The sequence below is a fragment of the Anomaloglossus baeobatrachus genome, chromosome 2 (assembly GCF_048569485.1).
Source record: "Anomaloglossus baeobatrachus isolate aAnoBae1 chromosome 2, aAnoBae1.hap1, whole genome shotgun sequence".
Taxonomy (NCBI): Eukaryota; Metazoa; Chordata; class Amphibia; order Anura; family Aromobatidae; genus Anomaloglossus; species Anomaloglossus baeobatrachus.
The window spans coordinates 188,474,997-188,501,143 of record NC_134354.1 but is presented as its reverse complement, the minus strand read 5'-3'; the positions used below and the strand labels follow the sequence as shown (position 1 = coordinate 188,501,143).

The window sequence follows — 26,147 nt, the reverse complement described above, 5'->3', positions numbered from 1 at the left end:
ACATCAGAGGCTCTCCAAATGTAACATGGCATCCGCTAATGATTCTAGAAAATTTTCTGTCCCAAAAGTCGAATGGTGTTCCTTTTTTTCCGAGCCCTGCCGTGCACCCAAACAGTAGATTTCCACCACATATGGGCTACCGATGTACTCAACAAATTGTACACTGTATTTTCTCCTGTTACTCTTGTAATATTTGGAGCTAAAGTAACATTTTTATGGGAAAAGTTTTCATTTTTTTTTTTATTTCCACATTGCTTTGGTTCCTATGAAGCACCTAAAGGGTTAATAAACTTCTTGGATATGGTTTTGAGCAGTTTGAGGTTTTTAGTATAACTTCAAATGTTGATTTAAACTTTTAACCCTTCGAACTTCCCAACAAAAAAAAATTTCAAAAATTGCGTTGATGTAAAGTAGACAGGTTGGCAAATGTTATTTATTAACTATTTTGTGTGACATAACTGTGGTTTAAGGGTAGAAAAACAAAAAGTTTGAAATTGCAAAATTTTTGCCAAATTTGTTATATCACAAATAAACGCATAACATTTCGACCTAAGTTTACCACTATCATAAAGTACAACATGTCACAAAAAAACGTTCTTGGAATCACTGTGAGCCATTGAAGCGTTCCAGAGTTATAACCTTATAAAGTGACAGTGGTCATAATTCTAAAAAATGGCCTGGGCATGAAGGTGAAAACAAGGCTGGGGGCTGAAGGGGTTAAGGAAGTCTGACTGATGCTTAACGTCTACTAATTTATGTACAGCATTGTGTAGATGACCGATTTAAAACGTGCCTAGTGTGTGTGGCCGCAGATTTTTTTTAGTGTAAAGAATATCAACTTTGTGTACAGTGCCTTGTGAAAGTATTCACCCCCCTCCCCTTGGCTTTTTACCTATTTAGTTATATTACAACCCGTGTTTAAAAATGTTTGTAATCTGTTTTGTATGTGATGCATCACCACTAAATAGTCTAAGCTGAGGAAGTGGAGTGAGGAAAATATGGGAAAAAATTTAATTGATGGGTTCTAATAAAAAAAACTATTCCAATCTCAGATGTTCCCCCGGAACACCATCAAATCCATTATCATCAAATAGAAAGAACATGGTACCACAAGAAATCTGCCAATAGAGGGCCACTCACCAAAACTCTGAGCCTGGATAAGGAGGACATTAACACTAGAACTACTGAGGTAGTCATTTTGACTACTTTGCACTATGTATTTCTATATAGGTGTCACGAGTCCAGTAGTTCTAGTGTTAATCAGAGAGTCAACTCAGAGACCAAAGGTAACCCTGCTGGCGCTGAAGAGTTCCCAGGCAGACACTGGAGTATCCATCCATGCAACCACAATAAGCTCAAATAGAGCTGACCTTTATGGAAGAGTGGGCAGGAAAAAAAGCCTTACTTAGAGGCAAAAGTTAGAAGCTTCGTGTGGGAAACTTCTCAAGTGTATGGAGGAAGGTGTTGTTTTCAGAAGAGACCAAAATGTAACTTTTTGGCCACCAGGGAACACTTTGGCTCCAAACCAACACAGCTCATCACCCAAAGAACACCATCCACACAGTGAAAAATGGTAGTGTCAGCATCATGTTGGGAGATATTTTTCGCCAGCAGGGAAAGGGAAAATGGTTGAGTCGAAGGGAAGATGGAAGGTGCGAAATAAAGGATTATTCTTGAGTAAAACCTGATTTAATGTGTCAATAAGTGTGACTGGGACAGAGGTTCACCTTCCAACAAGACAATGACCCAAAGCAACACTTGAGTGGTTTAAGGGGAAACACATAAATGTATAGGAGTGTCCCAGACCTTAATCCAATTGAGAAAGATTACTGTTCACCTGAAGAAACCATCTAACTTGTAGGAACTGGAACAGTTTTTCCCTGAGAAGTGGTTAAAAATTAGTGGAAAGCTCATAGACTTTGGAAAGCAACTTGTAGCTGTAAGGGTATGTGCGCACGTTGCTTTTTACCTGCTTTTTACCTGCTTTTTTGCTGCTTTTTCTTCTGCGCTGTTAAATGCCAAAATTGATGTGTTCTTCTATTCAAGCAAAGTCTATGGGAATTTGGGTTTCTTGTTCACACTATGTTGTTCAAAATGCTGCCTTTTTGAGGCAGAACTTTGGTCAAAAACTCAGCTTTTCAAAGAAGCAACATGTCAATTGTTTTTGCCATTTGGGTTTTGCACTGCAAAGCTGAGTTTTTGACCAAAGTTCTGCCACAAAAAGGCAGCATTTTGAACAACATAGTGTGAACAAGAAACCCAAATTCCCATAGACTTTGCTTGAATAGAAGAACACATCAATTTTGGCATTAAACAGCGCAGAAGAAAAAGCAGCAAAAAAGCAGGTAAAAAGCAGGTAAAAAGCAACGTGCGCACATACCCTTATTGCTGCAAAAGTAGGCAATACACACTGAAGTTTTTAGTTATTTTGTACTATTTTTGCTTTCCTTTTGTGAATCAAGCAACAAAGTGTTTACAGTTGTAGACCTATTCTTTACATGAACTGATGCAAACCCTGAAAAAAAAATAATAAAAAAATCAGTTAAGTTCCTAGTGTCAAGAGGGTGGGAGTGGGGGTTGAATACTTTTGCAAGGCACTGTAAGTGAGCTGGCATGCACCCAAGCCATGTAACTACCTTCTCTCCTCACTAAACACTGTTGAATGCTTGATCTGCACGTGCACCATGTTTATCCCTGCCTGGCACATGGGTACTACTCTCCCATCTGTGGACAACAGCCTCGCTGATGTACCGTGCATGTCAGTAAGGCTGCGGCCCGCAGCACGGAGAGTACCATGCATGCTCTTTGACCGCATTACATGTGTGCGAGCACACGGGGAGATGTCACAATGACTAAATTCCAGCAGATTGTGAAAGCAGTGTTGGTGCAATTTCCTGAGAATTGGTGGCATGTCATACAACGACTGAAGACTTTTTTTTGTTCCTTTTCGAATATTCCCCTTAGTGACTAGACACTTAATCGTAGCCGTCTTCCTGCACTCGTATTTACTGCTCACACTGGTTTCAGCACACGATTTTTTATTTTCTGATTTGGATTTATACTTTCATCTCTGCAGAAAGTTTAGACCTAAACAGTTGTCCATGCCAGCTGTACCTGTTACAGTATGTATGTGCAAATATTCATTCTGCATCATAAAATATTCACCCTTTCCTGTCTGTGATCTTTGTTTCATCAGGAAATGCTGGACTGATCCTGACTACAATGAGGTGCAGGACCTGCACCAATTCATCATGGTTCTCGAGATCCATCTTGCACACCTTTCTGCTTGGGTTTACTTTTGTGGGACTTGGATCAAGCCGCGTCCTTCTGGTGAAGTTTTCCGCTAATGAGGGTGGGTTGACGTTATTTTTTTTATATAATGTTTATACAGTGTTGCAAAATCGGGAAGTAGTTCTCAGCAAGTTACTGTCATCACTGCTTCTGTATAGCAGAGAGCAGAGGGCACAACCTTATTTTAGTCTGAGGGTGGCATAGTCCTCTTTTTCTACTTTAGGGAGCAGCAATAAAACTTAAGTTGCTTTGTGTCATACTAATATGGCATTGGTAATCAGAATCATGGAGCACATACACAGTTCCCACCTATCAAATCATGGACCGCACACACACAGCACTTGTCAGAATCCTGGAACGTACACACACGCAGCGCTCGCCTATCAGAAAAATGGTGCACACACACACACACAGTGCTCACCTATAACGCACATTGAGCACAGACACAGCGCTCGTCTATAAAACACTTGCAGCCCGAAAACACACTGCACTCAAATATCAGACACATGGAGTACACACAGCACTTGCCTGTAAGACACATGGGACACACACGCACATACATAGTACTCATCTGTCAGAATCATTGAGCTCATATACAGCGCTCACTTATCAGAATTATGGAGCGCACACATACAGCGTTCGCCTATTGGACATAAAGAGCACACACAAAACGATCTCCTCGACTTTGAGACACCTGAAGCACAGATAAGCACACGCAGCGATAGCCTGAAAAAATGGGAAAATCCGAATGTAGCTTATTGGGAGGTGGAGAATGGGTTCTGTGCTGGCTGCAATGGGCACTGTATGGAGCATGGCTTTGCGGCAGGTGAGATGCTCTGTCAGCGGTGCGGGACTGTGCTGGCTGCGGGGGGTGAGATGCTCTGCTGGCGGTGCGGGGCTGACTGCGGTGGGCGCTGTGTGAAGCAGGGTGCTGTGGCGGGTGAAGATGCTCTGTCGACGGAGCGATCTTCAAATAATGCCGCCAGGAGTTGGCGCGTGCGCAGATGGAGCTCTCAATATTGTCATTGAGCCGAGAGCTCAATCTGCACAGGCACCGATTCCGGGTGGCATTATTGAAGATCGCACTGCCGACAGAGCATCTGAGACACCCGACGTACCGCCCTGCTCCACACAGCCTCTGTGCTGTGCCCCCACCGTAGCCAGCACAGCCAGCCACACAGAAAAAAAAAAGTGGCATAATGCTATACATTTTCATAAAACAAAAAGTGTACTAAAGTGCTTTCACAAAGACAAGTATAAATAGAAATGGTATTACTGGAAACGTCATTTTGTTCCGCAAAAAAAAAAAAAAAAACCACTCCATCAGCAGAAAAGTAAATATGTATGCAAAAACTATTTTTTTTTCTATGAAATAGTTTTTATTGGGGAAAACACTAAAAAGATAACCATATGGTATTGCTGTAATTATACTAACTCAAAGAATAAAGCTGCCGTATCACTTTTACCACATGTGGAATGGCATAAAAAAAAAAAACAATTTCTGAATTGCTGGTTTTTGTTCATTATGCCTGGTACAAAATCTGAATAGAAAGTAATCAAAAAATTGTATGTGTCCAAAAATGGTACCAACAAAATCATCAACTTGTCCTGCAAAAAAACAAGCCCTCACGTGCTTCTTGGCAGAAAGTCAGAAAAACTATAGCTCTCAAATTATGGCAATGCAGGAAAGTGTATGTGTGTCTGTGTGTGTGTGTCTGTGTGTGTGTTCTTTTTTTTTTTTTTTTTTTTGTAAAAAAAAAAAAAAAGTCCTAGTGCGTGATAGCATCCAAACATAAAAAATTATATAAATCTGGTATCTCTGTAATCGCACTGATCCGAAGAATAAAGCTGTTTATTCACTTATACCGCACAGTGAACTGCATTAAGAAATAAAACCAGTTCTTGACCTGCTGTTGATTTTTACATTCTTCCACCCAAAGGCTCTGCTCGTATTTAATATAATACTAATCTTTCTATAGTGGCAACATATTCGCCAGTGCTTTACATTTCAGAGATTCATATACAAACAAACATTCATGAGTAACAGTTCTAAAATATACAAAAATTAAAACCTTTTATCCTGTGCTCTGTGCTGAGTGCTTACACTGAGGATTACATGTAAACCTCTGAAATAAGTGATTCAGACAGAACCCCTGATGGAACATTCACTTTAATCAGGCTGAGGGAATCGCTGTGCGCGCTGTCTGGCGGTGTCAATCTTTTTAGTCATGCACAAAAGCGCTGTCAGCCACAAGTTTCTGCTCCTCTGAAAAGCCAGACGCAACTAAACAAAGAACAAACCACTTCTTCATTAGTGAATGCATTCGTCAGGGGTTTGATCTGAATCACGTGCTTCAGATATTTACTTTGAAACACCGATGAAAGTGCACAGCGTAGAGTACAGGATACATGTGAACTGATCCAAAATGTTCTGTATCTCAAAATGCCACCAATACAATATTTACCGAGACTTAGTGTCATGGCGGCAAACTGCTTCCAGGTTGCGCATTCACTTCCTGTACTGCGCAATAGGCTCATCGCATACACACAGCTTTCCGTGCTTTCCCCACCCACTGGCCATCCTGTCATCTGTTATTGGTTGCAGGCAGACACACCCCCAGCCTTTGACAGCGTCTGCTTGCAGTTGTCGCTCATTGGCACACTCACAGCTGGCGGTCGTTCTCTATGGCTGCTAGCTGGGACGTAGCAGAGGTGAATGAGGCGTGGGACATCATGTGGATTATGCTGGACCTGCACAGTGTTTGAGGTTAATAAAGTGGTGAAAGAGGGTGTGTTTTTGTATTTTACCCCAAATAAAGGTTTTTTTTCCTGTGTCTGTGTTTATTTACTTTAATTTACAGATCAGTGATGAAGGTATCTCATAGATGCCTGTGTCATCACTAATCTAGGGTTTAGTAGCAGCTGTGCGCTGTTATTAACCCCTGCTGTTACCCCGATTACCACCGCTCCAGGGCAATTCGGGAAGAGCCGGTAAAGCACCGGGATTGTCACATCTAATTGATGCGGCAATACCGGGCAACTGCGGGATGAGAATACCAACCACCAGCTGACTGGGGATGAAAATTGTTGCGGACCACACGTCGTTTTTTATTAAGTAACAAAAATGCAAATGTGGTGCAGACTATTTCAGCACCAAAAGTGCACCTCCTAGCACAAAACCGCGGCAAAAAGCCTAACCAAAAAAATGCGCTGTTTGTTTTTTTTTTGCCAGGAGGTGTACATTGGGGGCAGGAATATGGTGTAAAAATGTCATCACCAAATTTGCATCTCTTGGCCCAAAAATATATATAATAATATATATTTTTTTTTTTGTATTTTTCTGCCAGGAGGTGCAAATTTGGTGCTGAAATCTGGTTCAGACAATTTCAACACCAAATGTGCACCTCCTGCCACAAAACCGCGGCAAAAGATTTGTCAAAAGTGCGGGTTTTTTTTTTTTTTTTGCCAGGAGTAGATTGAGTGCAGGAATATGGTGTAAAAATTTCAGCACCAAATCTGCATCTCTTGGCCAAAAAAACTGCGATTTTTCTGCTAGGAGATGCAGGTCTGTGAACTCAGTGACCTGCACCTGAGCTCAGGTTACTTGCAATCACAGTTGAAGGACCGTGGGAACATCTAGCTGTGACCACAAATGACCTGAGTGACATCACCGCTCGCTGAGTAGCTCATTCATTCATGGAGCTTACAGTGAGCGGTCGTGTTCTATGTCCGCTCTCTGTGATATAGCAGAGCTTATAGCAGAGCTGAATATCCGTGGGACCTCGTGTGGATTTAGCCAGACCGTTAGGGTGTTTAAGGTTAATAAAGTGGTGAAGTGTGTTTTTGTTTTTGTTTTTTTTCCAAATAAAGGATTTTTTTTCTGTGTTTGTACTTCTTTACTTTTCATTTACAGGTTAGTGATGCAGGTATCTCATAGACTGCTGTGCCATCACAACCTAGGGTTTAGTAGCAGCTGTGCGCTGTTATTAACACCTCATTACCCCGATTGGCACCGCACCAGGGCAACAGGAAGAGCCGCTAAAGCTCCGGTATTGTCACACCTAATGGATGCGGCAATACCGGGCGGCTGCGAGCTGAGAATACCAGCCCCCAGCTGGCTTTATCTTGGCTGGGGATGAAAATTAGGGGGAACCACACGTCGTTTGTTTTTTTTTTTTATTTTATTTAAATTTAAAAAAGCTGCATGCGGTTTCTTAGGTTGGAGTCACACATGCGGGAGACTCGCGCACGAGTCTGACCGCATCATCAGCACAGCCTTGCACTGCTTTCCCCGCCCACCGGCCATCCTGGCGCCTGTGATTGACTGCAGTCAGCTGACACTCGGGGTGGGGGCGCGTCTAACTGCAACCAATTACACGTGCCGGTGGGTGGGCAAAACAGTGAACATTGAATTGTCGGCTTCGGAAAGGAATAGCGTGACCCGGAAGAGGTTTTCCAGCATAACACAGCCTCTGTGAGTATACTGCACGCGCTCCTACCCTCCCCCCCCATCCCTTCCACCAACGTTTTTAATCTCCGGATTCTGGTCCCCATTGACTTACATGGGCACCTGATTCTGGAGCTTACCGGGGTATTTTTTTTTTTTTTTTAATTGAGCAGTGACCACTGGTCCCGATTTTTTGGGAGTCTGAGTAGCTCTACTTATGACACCAACCTATGTAGAATATTTAAACTGACCTTGATAGTACAATATTAAAAATCGATCTACATAAGATGTCAGAATGAGCAGACACTTGGCAAATGTTGACAAATGTAAAGTAATGCACTTAGGACGTAGTAATCATACAGCTGCATTTACATTAAATGTAAGTAAACACGGGACTACAGAACAGAAGGACTTGGGTATTCTGGTTACAAGTAAGCTGAGCAGCAGCACTCAATGGCAAGCAGCAGCTGCTAAAGCAACCAAGGTTTTAGGGCGATTCCAACGTATTGTTACCCCTCTATAAATCACTTGTAAGGCCACATCTAGAATATGGGATCCAGTTTTGGGCTCCACATTTTAAAAAGAACATTCAGATGTTAGAGTCGGTTCAAAGACAAACAACTAGACTATTACAAGGAATGGAAGGCCTCCCATATGATGACAGGTTGAAAAAGATGGTTTTGGTTAGCTTAGAAAAAAGACATCTCAGAGATCTCATTTATATGTAATAATACAGGTGTGGTCAATATACAGGACTGGGACATGACTTATTCCTTCCAAAGACAATACTAAAGACCAGGGGGCACTCACTGCGAGTGGAAGAAAAGCGATTCCGGCAGCTAAATAGGAAAGGGTTCTTTACAATTAGAGCAGTCAGAATGTTGAATGCCCTACCACAAGACAGTATAACAGCTTTTGAAAAATGGGTGGATAATTTCCTCAGTACACACAATATTGTCTGTTTATAAATTATTTAGTGACAAAATGTATAATTGGTGGAAGAAGGTTGAACTAGATGGACCTAGGTCTTTTTTCAATTTATGTAATTATGTACCTTCCACTGTGTGTTGTTTTTTTTTTTCTGGAAAACGTCCATAAGTTAAAAAGTCACTACACCCTTAAATAAATTCCCAGATGTTTGTAAGTGCTAAGAAGGAGTCACTTGGGGGTGGTCGCCACCGTTTAGGCAGACCAGGGGCTCTGCAAATAGAATCCGCAAAGTATTTAAGAAAAATCTGCGCCTTAAAAGTCAAATAGTGCTCCTTCCCTCTCGAGCCCTGCCATGTGGCCAAACCGTACTGTACAATCTTATATGAGGTATTGCCACGTTCAGCAGAAATTATAGAACAAATTATGGGGCCTATTTTAGCCATTTCACCTTGTTAAACGAAAAATCTGGGGCTAAAACAGTATTTTAGTGATTAAAAATGCAATTATTTGCTCTACACCACAAAATGGTATAAAATTTTTTAACAAACCTGGGGTGTCAATATCCATGCTACATCACTAGATCTATTCACTGAGGAGTGCAGTATGTAAAATGTGGTCACTTATAGAAGGGTCTGATAATCTGGCACCTCAGGGGCCTTGCCAATGTGACATGACCATTCCAGCAAAATCTGCATTTCAGTATGGCGCTCCTGACCTAACAAGCTTTGCTCTATCCCTGAAAACCACATATAGGATATTGGGGAACCCTGGAAAAATTGTTTAACAAATTATGTGGCCTATTTCCTGGTAATAGCCCTTTTGAAAATTAACACTTGGTATAAAATAACAGTTTAGTGGAAAAAAAACATTTTTTTTTTCATTTCCGCAGCCCACTGTTACACAATTCTGTGAATTATCTGTGTGTTTAAAATACTCACGACACTACTAGATGATTTTCTCAAGAGGTGTACTTTCCAATATGGGGTCACATGTGGGTAGTTTATGCTGTTTTGACACCATTGCAACGTTTCAAATGCGACCTGCCACATGCAGTTGTCTATACCTGCCCAATGTGCACTCGATTAGCGCTTCTTCTCTTCTGAGCCCTGTCATGCACCCAAACAGAAGTTTTCGACCACATATGGGGTATCTATGTCCTCAGGTGAAATTGCACAACAAATTGTATGGTACATTTTCCCCTGTTACCCTTCTGAAAATTAACAATTTGGGGCTAACAGCTCAACGATATAAAATTCTGTGACGCACCTGAGTATTCAATATGCTCAATACACATATAATTCCTAAAGGGGTCTAGTTTCCAAAATGAGGTAATTTGGGGTGGGGATCTGCAAACACAACATGGCTACTGATTCCAGCCAATTTTGCTTTCCAAAAATCGAATAATGCTGCTTCCCTTAAGAATCCTGCTGTGCGTCCAAACCGTAGATTTTCACCCCATACAAGGTATCGGTGGACTCGGAACAAATTGCACAACAAATTGTACAGTGTATTTTTTTCCTGCTACCTTTGTGAAAATGCTACATTTGGGGCTAAAGCAACATTTTTGTGGGGATAAAGTAACATTTTAATTATTTTTTTTTTCTTTTCCACATTGTTGTAATTCCTGTGAAGCACCTAGAGGATTAATAAATTTAGTGAATGTTTTTTGGGGTGCAGTTTTTAAAATGTAGTCACTTTTGGGTATTTTCTCTCATAGGCCCCTCAAAGTTGCTTTAAATGTGATGTGGTCTCTAATAAAAAAAAAAAAAAAAAAAAAATTAGGTAGAAAAAAGAGAGCAATCTATTCCCCCCCTCTGGTAATCAAGTATCACCGCTTGTGTGTTAGAACCTCGCAGAGAGGTGTGTTGGTCTAGAGATGCTGAACTAGAAATAAATGTTGTAGATCTCCAGAAAATAAGCACCAAACTGCAGCGTCTTAAGAGTTAACTTCACCTGTTTTAAATGAATTAATTTCCTCTTGAATCGGCTACAATACTTAATATTTTGTATTACTTGCTTTTAAGTATAATTAAGACGTTATGCTGAAACGCGTAGGTTTTTGCCTGTTGGTGTGGTGTCTGTAACTGTTTTTAATAGTTTTCTAAAATAGAAGTGACGTTTTATGGACCATCGCTGGAGATCTACATTTATTTCATTTTTAACCTAACAAAAAAAATTGGTTTTGTAAATTTTGTTGGAAAAATGTGAAATTGCTGATAAACGTGACACTTCTGACGTCCTAACAAAAAAAAAAAATCAAAAATGATGCTGATCATGTTTTGTAAGGACCACAGCCTATTAAGAAGAGGAGTTGGTACACCCAGTTATTAAATTATTCATACATATTCAGGAAGAATCCGAGGGAAACCTCAGGTCAGAATTCTGCACAATTCTGCAGTTTGGTGGCACTTTTACACTATACAAACTGTATATTACCTACAGAAAATGCCAATTCCAAAAGTATATCAAACAGTCACAGCATAAGTAAATGAAAAATTGTAATCTATATCATACCTTCTTGTGATATTCAGATAATAAAGTGCAAGTGCAATAATTCATATGACTAATACTAAAATGCATACACACAGGTAAAAGACAACATGCCCCATATAACTTATTACCTGCACATAAATAGCATTTCATGATTAATAGTTAAAATTCCTTCACATGCTATCATAGTGCATTAAAAAATGCATAATTGTAAGTTCTCAAATAGAAAAACAGGTAACAAACTTAAGATTAAAATACACTCACAATTGCCTTACAAAAATATATCCAATTCCTAGTAAACAATAGTTACGGTACCTTCAAATGAAATGCCGCATATAATCGCCTTGCACTTGTTTCGCTGTCACTTCATCAAGGGCTTATAAACTGATAAGACCTTGAGAAAGCAACCGTGAAACCTGTGTTGGGTGGTTTATCTGGGCCAATGATGAAGGATCTGCAGTGTGTTTGCTGGTTATCTGCCCATGTAAATATAACTACATTTCCCCTGTATTGTGGGTGGTATTTGTAATTGATGCCTGTCACTTGACTGATGAAGACAGTATAGGTTAACCCTTTGATCCCAAGTTGTATATATTTGCACGGCGCACACTTAGGCCTATTGCTGATATATATTCCTGGTCTACAATTCTGCGGCTTTACAGTAGTTGTTTCCTTAGTAACTTTTCTCTGCTAACGTTAATGGCTATGCTTTAATGTGCTGCCAAACGCACTTCATTCGTGCTCACCATGAGAATAGATGCACATAACACTATGTATTCTTCTCCTGGAATCATTCCTCTTTGCAGGTGCAATATAATTTTGTCCAATATCATTGTGAATAATCTTCTAGGGTGTAGACTTAAAGGGGTTGTTGGACAGCATGTGTATGTTAAGTTATAAATATAATACAGTATATGATTGATGAGATTGCGACTGCTGGGACTCCCAGTGATTCAATGAAAATGGTCCCATCTGTGTGAAAAGAGCGGTTACATGCATGTATGACCGCTGCTCTCTTCATTGTTCATGGGAGCACTGGTCACGCATGTACAGTACTGCTACTGCACCCTACAAGGGCCACCTGTCTGAAGAGTCGTGACAAATGCTGATTTCAATTACAGTTTTGGACTGTAGATGTCACTAGACCCTTGTTCCTGTATCAATCATCAGAAACTGCACAATGCTCCAGCAGTTTTTTTTCTTACATTTATTATATGTACATAATAGATTAACATACCAATATATCTCGATCCAGTTATGCCTCTGTCTACTATTCTGGAAGATTGGAGCCATGGACGGCATTCTGGAGCATAGCTACTGACTAGATACATCCGACAGGTCCTTCCAGTTCGTATGAACCACTATTAATTTACTATATTGCTTCTGCTCTACATAAGTGAGTGCAAAAGTACCAATAGTGTCAGACAGGTGCTTGTTCCTGATTTGAGTCTTCAGGGCGATGTTCCAATTAAACAGTGAATAGCCAAGACCAATGGTAAAAAAAAAAAAAAATGGAATTTGTCATATAGCATTTAACTCCCCTCCCACCCCAAAACTATTTACATGCACATGTAGCTCTTTAAAAGACAAATCCAGCAATACCTTTTACATGGTCAGTCTGTTCTGTCATTACTGAAACTTTAACGTTGGAAGTATTATGCAAATGAGGCAGAAAACCTATGGTAGATCTGAAGCCTCTGTCACTCCAGCTCAATTTTTCCCCCAACGTCACCTCAACCTAATTGAAAGCTCCTTTTCTTTAAGTCACACAGCATAGATACTGTTAGTTAAACAGGTGGAGGCGGTGCTGACCAGGGAGTAGAGCTGGAGTGACAGAGGCTTCAGATCTACCATAGCTCTTAAGCCTCGTTTATGTATCATTCAAGCGCTGATTTCTCAGTAATAATGGAATTTATTGGCCATGTATAGGTATTGCTGGACTTGTCCTTTGAAAGAGCTACATGTGCATGAACATTTGGGGTGGGAAATCCTGCTGATAGATTCCCTTTTAAGGCCTCACTCTCACTTATGTATAAACACGACAAGCGCAATGCAAGAAAAATCACATTGCACTTGCACAAATGTTACTCAATGAGGCAGTGTTCATCTGCAAGTTTTTCCTCAGCTGTAATCAGACTGAGGAAAGAATCACAGCATGCTATGTATACCCACGCACAGACACTAATATGAAAATATAGTCAGATGATAGATTACATGGATATCCTGTAATTATATAATTTCACAACCCCCCCCTACATATTATAAATTTGCACTCTTTTAGTGCCTTTCATGTGGCACTAAAGAGTGTTTAGTCTTGATTAATTTTATAAAAAAACATGGGGTCCCCCTTATTTTTGATAGGTAAAGCAGACTGCTTGGTGTTATGTAGATTATCAGGCATCGAAGCTCCATGGTTATGACCCCTCCCAGCATAAAATATCAGCCCGCAGCCACCCTAGAAGTGGAGCATCATATTAGATGGTTATTCCGGCGCTTCACCTTGGCTGTTCCCGACTCCCCTGGGTAATGACGGTTGGGGTTGATATCGGCTGGTATCAAGGCCTGATGTTAGTAATGGAGAGGTGTCTGTCAGACACCCCCATTACTAACCAAGTAAGAAAAAAGCAAAAAATACATACACACAAAAATAGTTTATTTGAAATAACACTCCCCAACTCTTTCCCTGATTCACCAATTTATTTAACAAAAAAAACCCCACGAAGGTCCCCCGTAGTCCACAAATGTAAACCGGAAAGACATATATAAAGAGAAATAAAAACAAGACCCCGTCCCTCGTACACCAATTAATTCTATTAGCATTTGACTGCTGGAAGTCACAGGCTCTCAGTGCAAGTCTATGAAAACCAGAACAGGACTCGCATTGATTCATTGCAGCCACCTCCGGCTGGCCCCATGAAACACTGGAGCATTGGAGCCACCTCCGGCTTGCCCCATGAAACACTGGAGCTGTCGGCAGGTTACAAACTTCTGGTGACCCACCAGACTGGTGCAGATATAAGGTGAAGACTGCGTCGCATCAGACTAAAGGGTACTTTACACGCTGCGATCTCGCTAGCGAGATAGCAAGCGATCGTACCCGCCCCCGTCAGTTGTGCGACACGGGCAAATTGCTGCCCGTGCCGCACAACCTCGCTTACCCCCGTACTTGTCACACACTGTGATAACGTTAATGACGCCGGATGTGCGTCACAAACACCGTGACCCCAACGATAATTCATTAACGATATCGCAGCGTGTAAAGCCCTTCTTTAGTGGAGGAAACCTAGATTAGAAGCGCCACTCTAGCGGTACAATAAAAGAAAATTCTGAAGTGGTGCTTTGAGCCTTTCTAGCAAAATGGGTTCCCTGGTACGTAATTCAATACTTTGAAGTCAGTGTGCTGTGTAAGTACTGCGTGGGTTTCTGTTAGAACTAATGATTGCATTTCCCCTGGTTAAGCTGAATGTTCTGGATTCCTGAAACTTCCACTGATCACAAGGAGGCCTTTTTATCACTGCAGTCCACATGCCTGACCACAGAAAGCAGAGTACAGCACTTCTGTAGTCATATGGAAAATGAATGGGCAATGTGCATTGTCACACCATTCTAGCCAAGATAAGAGACCTTTTCTGGTGGTTGGTGCAGGTTTCAGCAATCAGACCCCCACCAATCTAGAAGTTATTGCCTATCTTATGGAAAGGTGATTTCGTCCTAGACCCTTAAACATTGTATATAATGGATTGGAACAGGTGAAATGTTCGTACAAATGTAGGTAGTGGCAGGTTTATGGAGTTGGTTGCCCGGTGCCTTCTGAAAAGCTTTTCTTTTGGCAGATGGTATATAGCCAACAGTCCTCCAAACTCGCCTTTCCATTCATGATAGTTTGATGCTTTATAGCTTCAATGATGCTTTATCATTTTTGGTATATGGCTAAGAAGAATAAACTATATTAACGCAGTCAATTGTGTGATCTATATTTTCACTGCAGATTAAATGTGGAACATGAGCTCTTGACACCAGACTTGTATAAAGCTGATGCAGATTTGTGCTTTGTCTTCTGCAGATAATGCATATGACTATGTTCCGGCCACAGTAAATGTGTGCGCAGAGGCTGTCAAACTCGGGTTTTGTTTGATAATGGCCTTACGAGTCATTGTGAAAGGTAAGTTGTCTGCACAGCGCAGTACAATAGTGTTCACTTCAGTTGTAACCTGGAGCTGTGATTGCGGCTTTCATTGTTTTATTTGTGCTCTGTACATTTTAGATTTATCCCATTTCTATTAAGTTATCGAACGGCACAATAATAATACCAAGTATTCTCCATGTGGCAAGTTGTTGCGACAAACACAATGCAGCAAAGCGGAAGACAATAAAAACTGAATAATAGACCTTGAAAAATTCCACTCTACATTGTCAGCAAGAGTGCAAAAGAAAAGTCACCTAGTTGGCGATAATAATAATAAGCATACCAATTCCAGAAGCCGAGGAGCAGAGGAAACATCAGTAGTGCAATAAAGAGAAGAAAGCAGAAGAGAAAAAATATAGGAGCCGAGGGGGGAAACGAGAGAAGATTGTTATGGAGCTGTTAGATAAAAGGTGCAAACAGGAAAGAGGTCAAATCTCTTGAATTGGATCCAGCCTGAGCAGATTTTAATAAAGTGATCTAGTCGAGGACTTCCCAAGCTATTAAAGTGCACTAATCACCAGGATTTAAAACCTAAAGCCAGTACTATACAGGCACTATCAGGCTGATTCTATACATACCTTTAGTGGTCAGCTAGGATGTAATGTTTTAGAAACACAAGTAAGTAAAATTTGTAAAATAAGCAGCTTTTTGAATGAAGCAGCTGCCAATCAGCTGATATCTGGGGTAGGTATTCATAGTGATTCCTGCCCCCCCCCCCTGCCTGTTGTTCCTCCCCCTTTTTTATTTATGCTAACTCTATTCTAGAATCGTTTTACTAAGACACTGCAAGGACCTGTGCTGATGTCCTACCCATGTGACCAGAAGGGGCGGGACCTAAGTCAAGAGAGAAAAATGTTGCTTCCTGGTATCAGCTATGTTGGCTGAGGCCCCGCCCCTTCTGGTCACATGAGTATGACATCAGCACAGGTCCTTGTAGTGATTTAGTAAAACTATTCTAGAATAGAATTAGCATAAATAAAAGGGGGAGGAACAACAGGCAGGGGGAAACAGGATTCACTATGAATACCCACCCCAGCTATCAGCTGATCGGCAGCTGCTTCATTCAAAAAGCTGTAAATTTTACAAACTTTACTTGCTTGTGTTTCTAAAACATTACTTCCTAGCTGACACCTAAAGGTACGTATAGAATCAGCATGATAGTGCCAGTATAGCACTGGCTTTAGGTCATATAGGAAAGACCTGGTGATTGGTGCATTTTAAATCCTTGGTGAGCATGACCTCCTTTACCTCTTAAACCAATTTTTCTTGGTGCTTCAATACATCTTGGGAGGACAATTCACCAGATTGAGCATCTTAAACGGTTAAACGGGTCACATCATGGAATAGTGACTGCAGAGTCGAGTAAGACGTAGATTTTTATTTTTTAATTTCCATTGCTCGTAATTATGAAGTCATAATTTGTGATAAGCCCAACATGCTCAAACTAGAGATCAGTCCTGGTGAAAGAATAGCATATGGTTTTGTGTTTATAGCTCCTGTTCAGACCAGTTAGTGTTCCTGGTTACAGCCTACAAACAAATCCTCCTATGGTTATGTTACTCCTCTGCCCACCATCGCCTAATCAGATGACAGCCAAGCAGACCTAAAGCACAGTTCTACAGTCAATGCCAGTATGTTTCCAACCCCATAAGAAAGAATGGATGGACCATAGCTAGGCATATGTACCAACTACAATAATTTGCCTATAGGATATGTGAAGATGTAAAGGTTAAGTTTTCTTGTTCTAAAGTAGTGATGGCTTATCACTAGGCAGACCATCACTGTTATATCGGTGGGGTTCTATGAACACTTGTGCAAACTCTGGACCCTCTTCAATGTTTATATTGTGCCATCTACCTGCTCTTGATCCAGTTATCGTGTTGTATTGAAGAGTTGTCTTATTGAAGTGATTGGGACAGTGCTACTCATTCCTCCATTGTCAACTTCTGACTGCGACATTTGAAATGCATGGTCTGAAGGGCGTGCCATTCAGCATGCCCATTGGCCTTCTTGTTACGCCATTATACGGTGCTGATGGATTGCCGTGACACCCATAGACTTACCATGAGAGCGCTCCTGTGAAGACCAGCCTATGGTTGGGCTTCATACGAGACCTTGATTTTTCTGTATACACCCAAAAGACTAAAGTTAAAAAAAAAAAAACAAAACTCTCCCCATATTTAAAAAGAAAACACTGAAAAAATAGGCATATTTGGTATTACTGTGTCTGTTTTAAAGACTGATCTATCAAAATATAAAATTAACCTGTACAGTTAACACCGCAAAGAGAGAAAAAAAACTGAAACTCCAGAACTGTGGTTTTTCAGTTACCACAATTACGTCAAAATACCATAATTTTTGGATTATAAGATGCACTTTTCCTTCAAAAAACTTGGGAGGAAAATGAGAGGTGCGTCTTAAAATCCAAATTGTAAGTGTTTTTATTCACAACCGACAAAAATTGCAAAATGTGAACCCTGACACAAAAGCAACAAACCAACGTTTCGGTTTATCAGACCTTTCTCAAGGTAGTTGCTTATAATAGAGACGCAGAGGTATACGGGTCACAGGGACAGCCGTCAGGGTAGAGGGTAAGTGGAGGGCGTCACATTCAGCATTAAGCGGTATCAGAATGGTGGTGATGTGAGGATTAAACACAGAGGCAGAGGAGGAGAGGAGAAGACGCCTGCTCATAGAGGACCATATAGTGCTGGAACAGTGGTGGCAGTGGTGATAGCAGCGTCGTATACCTCTGCGTCTCTATTATAAGCAACTACCTTGAGAAAGGTCTGATAAACCGAAACGTTGGTTTGTTGCTTTTGTGTCAGGGTTCACATTTTGCAATTTTTGTCGGTTGTGATTAAAAACACTTGCATTCAAATTTCCTCTCCTTTCTTATTGAGTGCTCGGGTTCCCCTTTACTTGTTACTAATTTATTACCCGATAGCACCTATCTGTAGCAGTTGCAGCCGGACTTTTCTGTATTTAAAATCCAAATGTAGCTTACCGAGAGGTGGAGAATGGGTGCCGTGCTGGCTGCCATGCGGGCTGAGGTGGGGGCTGGCTGTCTGTGCGGGCAGCTGGCCGTCTGGCTGTGTGGAGCAAGGAGGTGCGGCGGGTGTCCCAGATGCTCTGTCTGCAAATAATGGCGTCCGAAGTCAGCGCGTGCGCATATGGAGCTCTCGGCTCAAGATCAGATCTCATCTGCACATACACCGCCTCCGGGCACCATTTCTTTGAAGGCCGCACCGCCGACAGCATCTGGGACACTCGCCGCACCATTCTGCTCCACACAGCCAGCACAGACCCCACCGCAGCGCCGTCCTACTCCTGCACCACCTCTGCCTCCTGTGACCACCACCACCGCCGCCAACCCCCCCCCCCCTCCGGTAAGACGCCACCAGAGTAGAAGACAGAACACTTTTTTTTTTTACCTGCTTCATCTCTAAATTTGGGGTTTGTCTTATAAAACAAAAAAATGCGCTATATAACCCAAAATGAGAGCAATAAATATATAAAGGCTTGCAAAGCAATAAAACAAGTCCTTATCCAGCTCAACTGACCAAAACTGGGAAAGGAAAAATGTATTGGGTTTGGTGACGTAATTTAATGTTTTTTGTTTATTTTTCTTTTTTTTTTCTTTTACAACATTTTCCCAAAAAAACATAACCAAGTTTGCTATCTGCGTAATCAAAGTGACCTGTAGAATCATATCGCCAAGATCTTTATTACTGCTCAGTGAAAGCTGTAGAAACCAAACCCAAAAAACAATGGTAGAATTGCTTTTACTTTTTCTTATTTTTACCGCACTTGCAACTTTTTTTTCTTTTCCGTTGTCCAGTACACTATAAGGTAAATTGGTGTCATTCAGATCTACAATCTATTCAGCAATAAAATTATTATTAATAGGTTTATTTTGATGGAAACTTAAGAAAAAAGTTCCGACTCTTGGAGAAGAAAAAACAAACGCGCAAAAAGAAAAAAGAAGAAAATTGCATGTTTGGGAAGGGGTTAATGGGTAACAAACCATAGAATATTGCATAAAATAAGGGTCCGTTGTTTGGAAGCTGCACTGCTCAACTGCATAGCAATTATGATCTTGCATTCCATTTTGCGATCCGTTTTTCAAAGTGTACTAGATTTTTATATACGTTTTATGTGTCTTTGCAGAAAAAAGATCATTGCGCTGCTTCTCTTCTTTTACATTGAAGGACTTCTGCCGCTTCATGAAATGGGCTGTGCCTGCCTTTCTCTACTTTTTAGACAATCTTATCATTTTCTATGTCCTGACCTACCTACAGCCAGTAAGTGAGAAGTATATATTTTATGGTGATGTTTTGCTGTATTATATGAACTGTTTTTTTTTTATTTCTTAGATATCCCCTGAATCTTTTTAGAGAGGGTATACAGTAGATCACAAAAGTGAGTACTCCCCTTACCTTTTTGTAAATATTATATTTTTTCATGGGTCAACACTGAAAATATAATGGTTTGGTACAATGTAAAGTAGTCACTTGTACAGCTTGTATAACAGTGTAAATTTGATGTGTCCACTAAATAACTCAAAACACAGCCATTACTGTCAAAACCGCTGGCAACAAAAGTGAGTACACCCTGAAGTGAGAATGGCCAAATTGTGTCCAATTAGCCATTTTCCCTCCCCGGTGTCATATGACTAATTAGTGTTACAAGGTCTCAGCTGTGAATGGGGAGAAATTGTGTTAGATTTGGGGTTATTGCTCACATATTGTCTCATACTGGTCACTGGAAGTTCAACATGGCCCCTCATGGCAAAGCATTCTCTGAAGATCTGAAAAAGTTGTCTCATAAAGAGGCTATAGGAAGATTGTCAACACCTTGAAACTGAGCTGGAGCACAGTGGCCAAAACCATATAGCAGTTTAACAAGACAGGTTCCACTCAGAACAGGCCTCGCCATGGTCAACCAAAAGTTGAGTGCATCTGCTAAGCGTCATATCTAGAGGTTGTCTTTTAATAATAGACGTATGAGTCCTGTCAGCATTGCTGCAGAGGTTAAATGTGTGTGGGGTCAGCCTGGCAGTGCTCAGACCATACGGTGCACAGCGCATCAAATTGGTCTGCATGGCTTGAATTGGTCTCCATAGTTGGCCTCTTCCAAAGATGATGCACGGAAATCCACAAACAGGTTGCTGAACACAAGCAGACTAAATAAATGTATCCCTAGAACCTTGTCCTATGGTCTCATGAGACCATAACATAAACTTATTTGGGTCACATGGGGTCAAGCGTGTTTGGTGGCAAGTAGGCGAGGAGTATAAAGACAATTTGTCTTGCCTAAAGTCAAGCATGGTGGTGGGAGTGTCATGGTTTGGGGCTGCATGATTGCTGCCGGCTGTGGGGAGCAACAGTTCATTGAGGGAACCATGAATGCCAACATGCACTGTGACATACTGAAGCAGACCATGATTCCTCTCTCTTCAAAAACTGGGCCTCAGGGCAATATTCCAACAGAATGACCCCAAATACACCTCCAAGACTAACAATGTCTTGCTAAAGAAACTGAGGATAAAGATACTGGACTGGCTAAGCATGTCTCCAGACCTAAACCTGATTGATAATCTGTGGGGTATCCTCAAATGGAAGGTTCAGGAGAGCAAGGTCTCTAACATCCACCAGCTCTGTCGTGGAAAATTATTCCAGTGGCTCCTGTGAAGCCCTAGAGAACTCAATGTCCAGAAGCATTAAAGAAGTGCTTGAAAATAATGGTGGCCACCCAAATATTGATACTTTACGCACAATGTGGCCATTTTCATTTAGGGGTGTATTCCCTTTTGTTGCCAACAGTTTAGACATTCAGTGATTTAGAGGGCACACCTAATTTACACTGCTATGGAAGATGTACACTGACTACTTTCCATTGTGTCAAAGTGTTATATCTTCAGTGTTGTCCCATGAAAAAAATGTAATAGATTTACAAAAATGTGAGGCGTGTACTCATTTTGTGATATACTGTATTAGACATTTCCCAACCTATTAACTTATTTTAACAAAAAAAACAAAAAACACCCGTTCTCACCTTTGAAACCACTTTATCAGCAAGGCTGGGATTTGAACTTGGAGTTCAGTAGCTTTCTTCTCAGATTATTGCCCCCAGGTTTGTCAGTGTCAGGTCATGTACTAGGATGTTGCAACGAGACTAATGTTCTTCTTTTGAAATGAAAATTGTGACATCTACCCTCAAATTGATACAGTTAGGTCCAGAAATATTTGGACAGTGACACAATTTTCGCGAGTTGGGCTCTGCATGCCACCACATTGGATTTGAAATGAAATCTCTACAACAGAATTCAAGTGCAGATTGTAACGTTTAATTTGAAGGTTTGAACAAAAATATCTGATAGAAATTGTAGGAATTGTACACATTTCTTTACAAACACTCCACATTTTAGGAGGTCAAAAGTAATTGGACAAATAAACCAAACCCAAACAAAATATTTTTATTTTCAATATTTTGTTGCAAATCCTTTGGAGGCAATCACTGCCTTAAGTCTGGAACCCATGGACATCACCAAACGCTGGGTTTCCTCCTTCTTAATGCTTTGCCAGGCCTTTACAGCTGCAGCCTTCAGGTCTTGCTTGTTTGTGGGTCTTTCCGTCTTAAGTCTGGATTTGAGCAAGTGAAATGCATGCTAAATTGGGTTAAGATCTGGTGATTGACTTGGCCATTGCAGAATGTTCCACTTTTTTGCACTCATGAACTCCTGGGTAGCTTTGGCTGTATGCTTGGGGTCATTGTCCATCTGTACTATGAAGCGCCGTCCGATCAACTTTGCGGCATTTGGCTGAATCTGGGCTGAAAGTATATCCCGGTACACTTCAGAATTCATCCGGCTACTCTTGTCTGCTGTTATGTCATCAATAAACACAAGTGACCCAGTGCCATTGAAAGCCATGCATGCCCATGCCATCACGTTGCCTCCACCATGTTTTACAGAGGATGTGGTGTGCCTTGGATCATGTGCCGTTCCCTTTCTTCTCCAAACTTTTTTCTTCCTATCATTCTGGTACAGGTTGATCTTTGTCTCATCTGTCCATAGAATACTTTTCCAGAACTGAGCTGGCTTCATGAGGTGTTTTTCAGCAAATTTAACTCTGGCCTGTCTATTTTTGGAATTGATGAATGGTTTGCATCTAGATGTGAACCCTTTGTATTTACTTTCATGGAGTCTTCTCTTTACTGTTGACTTAGAGACAGATACACCTACTTCACTGAGAGTGTTCTGGACTTCAGTTGATGTTGTGAACGGGTTCTTCTTCACCAAAGAAAGTACGCGGCGATCATCCACCACTGTTGTCATCCGTGGACGCCCAGGCCTTTTTGAGTTCCCAAGCTCACCAGTCAATTCCTTTTTTCTCAGAATGTACCCGACTGTTGATTTTGCTACTCCAAGCATGTCTGCTATCTCTCTGATGGATTTTTTCTTTTTTTTCAGCCTCAGGATGTTCTGCTTCACCTCAATTGAGAGTTCCTTAGACCGCATGTTGTCTGGTCACAGCAACAGCTTCCAAATGCAAAACCACACACCTGTAATCAACCCCAGACCTTTTAACTACTTCATTGATTACAGGTTAACGAGGGAGACGCCTTCAGAGTTAATTGCAGCCCTTAGAGTCCCTTGTCCAATTACTTTTAGTCCCTTGAAAAAGAGGAGGCTATGCATTACAGAGCTATGATTCCTAAACCCTTTCTCCGATTTGGATGTGAAAACTCTCATATTGCAGCTGGGAGTGTGCACTTTCAGCCCATATTATATATATAATTGTATTTCTGAACATGTTTTTGTAAACAGCTAAAATAACAAAACTTGTGTCACTGTCCAAATATTTCTGGACCTAACTGTATATACCACATACATATTACACCATTAAACTGCCACCCACTATGCCAAGAGCTTCCACTGTTCTAACTGAATGGTGTGGCATTCAATACCCTGCACAATGTGGTGGCTGAAGCACCAATTTGGCAGAGAAATGGTGGTGGGAACACATGGTTATGGCCCTTTCATTCTTGGGATTGGTGTGGGTCTCAGAAGTCAGTGCCATGTAAAAAATTAAGTTCTAATAGGTTGGTTATTAAGCTTGGTATAGTAGATTATTTTTTTTACTACAAAATAATGTTTATACTTTTTGTTTTTTTGTCTTAACTGGAAAATGGTAGAATTTTTTTCTACTTATATTTTTGGTTTTTTTTTCTAATTGTTCTTCTTGTGTTCTCTTTTTAGGCGATGGCTGTTTTGTTGTCCAATTTTGTTATCATTACAACTGCATTCTTCTTCAGGATCATATTGAAGTACGTGCCCTTCAATGTGTATATTATTCTATTGCTGATCCTTTTATTATTTCTCTTAGTGGATGACCTTCACAAATCATCGCTGGCAGTCTGTCATTTCTTTGTTTTGTTTCATTCCTCACATTAAGGAGCCAATTCATCAAATCTTTTACCAGAGAAAATTTATGTGATTATGCTTTGAAAAGTCACAAAGTTTTTATGGCTGTTTAGCCTTTTGACTAGAGATGAACGAACCCAAGGTTAGGTGTTCATATCAAACACATACTTTACAAAAGAATAAATAAACAAAGTAGAGTTCGGGTGCTTTACGTATGCTGATCACTCTCTTGCAAGCATCACTGTGCTTGAGTACACTCAGTGCTCAACCCAATGCGAGCCGCTTGCAGTCTTTGAACAGCGCACACTGGGGATAACAACAGCATAATCGGATGTAGTGTGCAACAAACAAATAAATAATAACCCCCTCCCGGAAGTGTTTTGTTCACCCATATGCAGACAGCAATAAGCAGAAGACCCAACTGCCCAATTACTGACTTCCATTGGGGTTCAGGTCAAGTCCAGGTCCCAAACCAAACTTTATCTAAAGTCCGACAGAACCCCCGCCGAACCGAACTCGCTGGCCCGCTCATCTCTAGTTATCACGTTCGTTTGAAGCAATTCAGCCAAAATGGGTGAAGTCTTGGCTACTTCCATCCGTCAAATTCAGCAAAAGTATTGACATTTCAGGCAAGGCACACTCTCCTGAGAGCATGTGCCAAATTCATTAATCGGCGTGCTCCTCTTAATAAATTTGGTGCCTCATTCTCCAGCGAGCCCTGCAATAAGACTGGTGTGCCCAACATCAGCCTTAATGAATCGGCCACTAAATTGTATCTGTATTTGAAAACCTTTTACTAGGACAAGTGTTTTTTTGTTTTTTCTAAGACTGTTCCTTTAAAAAAAATAAAAAACGCTTCTGAAAAATTGACCTTTTGTCCCTTTTTTTCCTCCCTCTAGACGACACCTTTCTTACGTACAGTGGGCATCTCTCCTAATACTGTTCCTGTCCATAATGGGCCTCACATCCCAGAATGGCACGCACAAAGAAGTCTCCGTCCAGGAAGTTCACCACATTTTCCACTCAAAACCATCCAACAGTTGCATTTTTGGGGCAAAGTCTGATGCTGAGGGCCATGAAATCAGCAATCCCGCAATACAGAGCACATTGCAGTCTATCCCTATTGGGTTTGGACACTTTCTGATCTTACTGCAGTGTATTATATCTGCTCTGGCAAACATCTACAATGAGAAAATCCTGAAAGAAGGGGACCAGATTTCTGAAAGCATTTTTATTCAAAACAGCAAACTTTACGTGTTTGGTGTTTTGTTCAATGGACTCACATTGTCTCTTCACAGTGAGCACTTTGAGAAAATAAAGTCCTGTGGATTTTTTTATGGCCATAATGGATTTTCAATTGCTCTCATTTTTGTAACTGCATTTGTTGGGTTGTCAGTGGCTTTTATACTAAAATTCAGAGACAATATGTTTCACGTACTCACAGCACAAGTGACAACTGTTATAATTACCATTGTGTCATTTTTTGTATTCAGTTTTAAGCCCTCTCTGGAATTCTTTCTCCAAGCTCCTGTGGTTCTTCTCTCCATATATATTTACAATGCGAGCCGAATAATAGAATCCAAAGGCCCTCCACAGCGGGAAAAGCTAAAAATAGTAAATGGAGATGTTTGGGAACACTCTTGTGGTGTAAGTATGTAACATGACAAAATATAAATTTCCATAAAATTCTGCACTGAAACATTTCTGCTGGGTAATACATTACTTAAAGGTCAGGATATTCCTTTGATGTGAAGTAGCCCTGTTATGCACTAAGATCAGTACCTGTCACTGAACTAAAGGGCGAAAGTGCTCAGCTTATACATGAGTGGGCACACAGCGCTTTACGGCATAACACAAAGTTTGGTTCTGTACATTCTGCAATGTTTTGGTGATCCACGGGAGTTTTAGCAGTCTGGCTGTGTAGTCTGGATCAGCCCTATAACTGTAGTCTGTATGTGTAGTGTGCATCACTCCCTAAAACAGCAGTCTGTATGTGTAGTCTGGAGCACCCCCTATAACGGCAGTCTGGCTGTGTTGTCTGGATCACCCCCTGTAACAGCAGTCTGGATTTGTAGTCTGGATCACCACCTGTAACAGCAGTTTGGCTGTGTAGTCTGGATCGCTCCCTATAATAGCAGTCTGGATTTGTAGTCTGGATCCCCCCCTATAACGCCAGTCTGGATTTGTAGTCTGGATCACCCCCTGTAACAGCAGTCTGGATTTGTAGTCTGGATCACCACCTGTAACAGCAGTTTGGATGTGTAGTCTGGATCGCTCCCTATAATATAGCAGTCTGGTTGTGTAGTATGGATCGCTCCTTATTACAACATTCTGGATGTGTAGTCTGGATTTGTAGACTGGATCACCTTCTATAA

General features: G+C 41.0%; 1 protein-coding gene across 3 annotated transcripts in view; it reads left to right on the top strand.

Annotated features, from left to right (window-relative positions):
* SLC35A5 (solute carrier family 35 member A5) overlaps nt 1–26,147 on the top strand; it is a 54,360-nt gene that overhangs the window by 22,710 nt on the left and 5,503 nt on the right. For all 3 annotated transcript variants that reach the window (XM_075335547.1, XM_075335546.1, XM_075335545.1), the window contains 5 exons: nt 3,197–3,352; nt 15,222–15,320; nt 19,515–19,648; nt 23,608–23,675; nt 24,672–25,419. In XM_075335547.1, coding sequence (XP_075191662.1) covers nt 3,223–3,352; nt 15,222–15,320; nt 19,515–19,648; nt 23,608–23,675; nt 24,672–25,419 — 1,179 coding nt within the window. In that variant the 5' untranslated portion in view covers nt 3,197–3,222. The remainder of the gene's footprint in view (nt 1–3,196; nt 3,353–15,221; nt 15,321–19,514; nt 19,649–23,607; nt 23,676–24,671; nt 25,420–26,147) is intronic.